Source organism: Dermacentor andersoni, chromosome 1, assembly GCF_023375885.2.
Source record: "Dermacentor andersoni chromosome 1, qqDerAnde1_hic_scaffold, whole genome shotgun sequence".
NCBI classification, from domain to species: Eukaryota; Metazoa; Arthropoda; class Arachnida; order Ixodida; family Ixodidae; genus Dermacentor; species Dermacentor andersoni.
The window spans coordinates 318,025,487-318,031,192 of record NC_092814.1 but is presented as its reverse complement, the minus strand read 5'-3'; the positions used below and the strand labels follow the sequence as shown (position 1 = coordinate 318,031,192).

Genomic DNA, 5,706 nt, shown 5'->3' with positions numbered 1-5,706 from the left:
TTGCATGCCACTGTGCTCGAAACGTAGTCCTTCTAAAGGCGCCAGGATTCAGTCTTCCTTCTTTAAGGATTGCTTGGTGGATATCCGCAAAATACCAACACATACTCTCATGCATACAGATAAATGTGTTCGAATGGCTCACACCTAAGAGGGACATGCGGACGGCAAGTTCTGACGGGGTAATTGTTGTGAAGATGAAGTAGAAGAACAAAATGATTACCCTGATTATTATTATTATTATTATTGTTATTATTATTATTATTATTATTATTATTATTATTACTATTATTATTATTATTATTATTGTAATTCCAAGTCCCACCCGCCTTTGAGTGTTAAACTATGGTAGCTCAGATACGCTGTATTCGTTCCGTAGGCTGTAGCCAAGGTGAGGGGCGTTATTTCGATCGGCTCCATTCGATGACGTAGGGTCGCAGACATGAGGCAGTGCTTCGACGTTAACTTCTTCCAGGTGGTATTGGTAGAACCGACGCAGCCGCGAAATGAGTGAATGACTGCGTTGACACTCTTCGCTCGCGGTACCCATATATACATGTATATATGGGGGGCGGGTGGGAGAGGGAAAAGGTGAAGTGAGAAGGCGAGGAAGCGCTACTACTTCACACGACAGCAGCTGCGGGCAAACTGATAAGTTGAGGTTCAAGGTCCGGCACGGTTTTTCCTACTTCTGAAAACTAAACACCACGCAAATATGTCAAGCGGACAAATCACACACGGCGTATTGACGCAAAGCCGCAGTAAGGTGCTGTGGCGTCGGGACGGAACTACGGAAACGGTCGCACGTGAAATCAACACTTCTGTGCCCGCCTCCGCAGCTGTGCGCCTATGACATTGTGCAAGATCGCGGGGTCCAACCCGACCGTGGCAGCCGTATTTCCACGGAGGTGATAGAAGATACGCTCGCGCACTAAGGTTAAAGGGCACATTAAAGATTCTACGGGGTCAAAATTACTTCCGAGTTTGCCACTGAGGCGTGCCTCATAATCCGATAATGGTTTTTGCAGGTACAGCCCCATAATTCAAATACCGTTTAACACTTCTGCCACTATGCTATTTTCCGTGTGAGGCAATGACAAAGCTAACCTTTACGGAGGATATGGCGCAGTACAACGGCTCAAGCAAACAGCTCTCCATGCGTGTTCTGTGTACTAAGCAGAAAAACAGCACCGGTGCCCGCATGGTAATGTTTAACATCAACTCACACATCTCGTGTTGGACTGAACGTCGAAGAACTTACTCTTAACCGTAAAGATTACTGCTAATTATTATCAATCAAAGCATCCAGCACAGAAACCTTCGCTTACGTCGATTCCCACAGTGCGTACGTTCTGCACATTTTTTTTTTTAACTTGTGTTAAACTGTGCCAGCAGGTGAGCTTGATACCGTTTCTTCACTTGACGTAATTAACCCTGTGCGTAGCTCGGAGCATGCATCCGTGATTTCTTTCAGTTGTAATTCATGACATGCAAGGGAATATAAAAACTCGCCAGTTTCAGGCAAAGACTTTTGGGTATGCTCGTCATTTCGATAAGGAGAGCTCTTAATCCACCTACAAATATCTTGCACTTGCGCTTATTGCTCTCTCGTAAGAGAGAGAGAGAGAACAACTTTAATGAAAATGCCTGCAGAGTCGGTTAGGCTCCCTCCACGCAGGGAGGACAAGCATTTACCGCGACCCGGCCACTACGTCAGTCTCGTGCATTGTGCTCCTCGAGGTCTTGGTTCCTCGCTACTTCCACGGATCCGAGAGGGCCGCCGCCCCCTTCCTCGGGGTGCTGCCCCCCTTCTCCTCGGTTTCGCGAGGTCGCTGCCTCTCTAGAGCTGCCGAGACTTGCTGGACGGCCTTGAGTTGTGTATCTTGGTCATATCTCCTCGTTGCAGCCTCTAGCTGCGGCGGGATCGTCGTTTTCTCGCTGGCTTCTCGTGGATTTATACTACAGTCCCAAAGGATGTGAGCCGCGGTGTCTCTCTCCTTAGCGCACAGCCTACACACGTCACTCGCGTACACGCTCGGACACACGTGTTTAGCTAGCACCGGGGTGAGCAGGGACCCCATCTGTAATTGCCTGTGTAACAATGCCTCCTTCCGGGTAAGCCTCGGGTGAGGTGCCGGCATAGTCTGTCTGTTAAGTCTGTACCACTTCACTATTTCATTGAAGGTGGTCATCTTGTCCTTGGCACTGCACCGCGACCAACACTCCGAGTCGGCCGTGCTTGCAGCTGCGCGGTTGGTTAGTCCTCGCGCGGCCGAGTTGGCCGTCTCGTTGTGGTTCACGTTCCCGCGTTCCGACACGTCACTACCCATGTGGGCCGGAAACCACTTGATCACCACAGCGCTTTTGCGTCCGATGTCTTCGGCCTTGCGCAGTATGCGCGCAGCCTCACTACATACCCTACCCTTGGCGCAGTTCTTCACTGCCGTTCTAGAGTCACACAACACTGTAGTGCATCCGGAGTCGGAGACGGCCAAGGCGATGGCCACCTCCATCGCCCGGTGCGCCTCTCGAGTCCGGACGCTCGCCGCGGTCTTCGTTGCACCCGTCGATGCCCCGACAGCCACCACCGCGTATGCGTCGCTGCTCCCTCGGTACTCCGCCGCGTCCACGTAGATGGCGCCTTCTTTTCTGGCGTGGAGGTCCACGAGAGCCCTGGCCCTCGCCAACCTCCGCTCCTTGTTGTGCTCGGGGTTCACGTTCCTCGGGATCGGGCAGACCCTGAGCTTTCTGTTGATGCTATCCGGTATAGGTACGTCTTTCTGCTGCTCGCCTTCCCTCGGCTCGAGGCCAAGGTCCCGCAGTATCTTTCTTCCGGTTCTCGTTTCAGAGAGACGCTCGAGTTGCGCCGTTCTCTGTACTTTGGCTATTTCGTCCAGCGTGTTGTGGACTCCCAGCGCCATGAATTTTTCGGTGCTCGTGCTCCCGAGGAGGCCGAGTGCCGCCCTATACGCCTTGCGTATGGTGGCGTCTATCTTGTTACATTCCCTCGGCCTCCAGTTGTGGAAAGCGGCCACGTACGTTATGTGGCTAACTGCGAAGGATTGAACGAGCCTAGTCAGGCTCTCCTCCTTCATCCCCGCTCTTCTGTTGGACACCCTCTTGATGAGTCTCATTGCCGCGGCCGCTTTGGCCGCGAGCTTGTTGACCGTTTCACCATTGACTCGGTTTCGCTGGATGAGCAGCCCGAGCACTCGAATCTTCTCGACCTCCGGTATTACTTGTCCTCCCGCTGTCTTGACCGTGATCTTGGGCCGCTCGTACTCGACTTCCATATTCTTTCTTTTCCTGCCAGCTCCTGTCGGTGGAATCACCAGCAGTTCTGACTTGGCCGGAGAGCAAACGAGTCCAGACCCGCCCAGCTGCTCCTCGATGGCGTTGACCGCTTCATGCAGCGTTGTCTCGATGTGTCCGTCGCTTCCTCCCGGTACCCATAGCGTAACGTCGTCGGCGTAGATGGTGTCTCGGACTCCCGCTACTCTTTCTAGCCGGTTGGCCACCCCGACCATCACGAGGTTGAAGAGAAGCGGGGAGATCACCGAGCCCTGCGGAGTTCCGACGCTTTCCAGCTTCTTCTCTTCGAGCTGCAGGTCTCCCGCGCAGATTTCGGTGGTCCGTTCCGTCAGGAAGTCTTTGATGTACTGGTATGTCCTTCTGCCCATGTTTAGTCTGGATACTTGGGCCAGGATAGCCAAGTGCCTCACTTTATAGAAGGCGCTCTGCAAGTCCAGCCCGAGGATGGCTCTGTTGTCCTTGGTGCCCGTCGTATCGTCGATGATCTCGTTCTTCAGTAAGATCATGGCGTCTTGCGTCCCGAGCTTCTTCCGAAACCCGATGATGGAATTTGGGTAAAGCTCCGATTCTTCCAGGTAGTGGGGCTTATATTGCATTGACGTTGTCGTGGTGGTGGTGGGAGAGGGGGAGGGCAGAAAACTTTTTTTTCTTTTTTGAAGGAAACGGGGAAAACGGATAGAAGGGGGTGGGGGGGGGGGGCTGCTACGCATGATAGTCCCTCGCAACCTTCTCAATGGGCCCACGATACCGCGCCTGGAGCATCGCAAGCCAGCCTTCCCCTGCTCTTCGCTGCCTATTAATTTACGTAGGAACAAGGGTGGGAGGTGCTTATGGTACCCCCCCATGATGTGATTCAAATTGGCTTTGGTTGTACAGCAAAATTTCCAGCTAGATGAGTGGTAGAGAGCGGTGTCGATGAGGTGGGGGGAGGGGGGGGAAGGAGAGGGCCAGGTGTGAGTGCCACTGTCTCCACAGCACCTCGCACCTGCGCGAGGATTTGTTTATTAGCTGCGGGAAGATTAAACGTTCTAGGCGGTAGCGGCTACAGATGTGAAAAGTTGGAAGGCGATACCGCGCAGTTAATGTAGCCGCTGCCGCAACGGAGCCTGGCTCATCTAATGCCTGCGCCCGGACCGTAAATAATCGGGCGCAGGCTTGAAGCGCTTCGTTTCTGGCAAGACCAGCGTGCGCGGCAGTCCATATTGTTATGTTCCCATTCACAGAAACGAAGTGCACCAATGCAGCCGTATACACTTGAATCTGTCGGATCGGATTGGTGGGAGTCATGATAAAGCAAGTGGAAAGTTTGTCACCTCAAGGGAACTTGTCATTTTGTTCGTCCTGTCAGAAATCACAAGTTCACAGCATCGAAGGGAACTAAACCAAATTCCTCACAGTGGCTTAACGAAGGGTTCAGCATAAATTATTTAACAAACAGGTCATTGTACTTTTCGAATTATGAACTGTCTGTGTTTTATCAACGAAGCGTGCTGCCTTTCGTGCGCATTCGTATCAGCTATGGGACTTTTTTGCAAGAGGTGAAAATTATCAATATTGCAGCTTTTCTCACAAACTTAAGAACATCAAGTAGCTCTTCCATAGGACAAATTGGAATCAACCCAACTAGCAGAAAATTGACGGCAAATAAACATGCGTGAACTTTGAGCATCGGGTCATATAGCCAACGTGTGATATTTCGGTATGGGCTATTTTTCTACCTCACACAAATTTTTTCATGTGTCCAAAACAAAGAGAATTGTTTGTTTGGACACAAAGAGAACAAAGAGAATGGGGGGCACAGCACGATTTCTTTATGCCTAGCATTTGTACCTTGCGGTTATTTTCTGTCCCCCAACTCGTGCATTCTGCCATTCTGCACCTTGGACTTCGCCAATATTCAAACTAAAGCGTCAAATGCCTTTTTTTTCTACAGCGCTGCCAGCGAACGTGTTTTGTACAATGAACCAGTTTCATTCTACCTTCCCATTTATTTGCCATCGTGGTTTAAGTCAGCGAAATTTCTGCTGATGCGAACGTAGCTCATCCGATATTCAGAATGAGGTGCTTCTTCTTGCTTTCATTGCAATTAGTATGTAGGACCTACGTAGAAAAACCATGCTGTCCGCTTTTACTTCTGTGTAGCTTGCGGGACCGCAAAAGTGAAAAATTATTGCTATGAATGAGCAAAAAACTATGACATTTTGGCACTACATGGTTCCGGCTTATCGCTAAACCAGTTGAACATTAAAGCTTTAAAACATTTAGAGCCCTGTAGGATGATGTCCACATACAGATAATGTGCATTGGCTCTTCATATAACGCGACGTTATTTATGAAATAAAAGCTGGCTATTTTGGACTATGCATTATCTTCTGCTGAGTTATGATGCATGAACCC

The 5,706-nt window shown here is 50.5% G+C and overlaps 1 protein-coding gene across 1 annotated transcript; it reads right to left on the bottom strand.

Annotated features, from left to right (window-relative positions):
* Positions 1-1,751: 1,751 nt before the first annotated feature.
* On the bottom strand, positions 1,752-3,905 carry LOC126539197 (uncharacterized). The gene has a single exon (XM_050185982.2). The coding sequence runs from the start codon at positions 3,903-3,905 to the stop codon at positions 1,752-1,754; it is 2,154 nt and encodes a 717-aa protein (XP_050041939.1).
* Positions 3,906-5,706: the final 1,801 nt, after the last annotated feature.

What these genes read in the sequence shown, in the direction of transcription:
- LOC126539197 (XM_050185982.2), bottom strand. Translation starts at nt 3,905, where the DNA reads ATGCAATATAAGCCCCACTACCTGGAAGAATCGGAGCTTTACCCAAAT.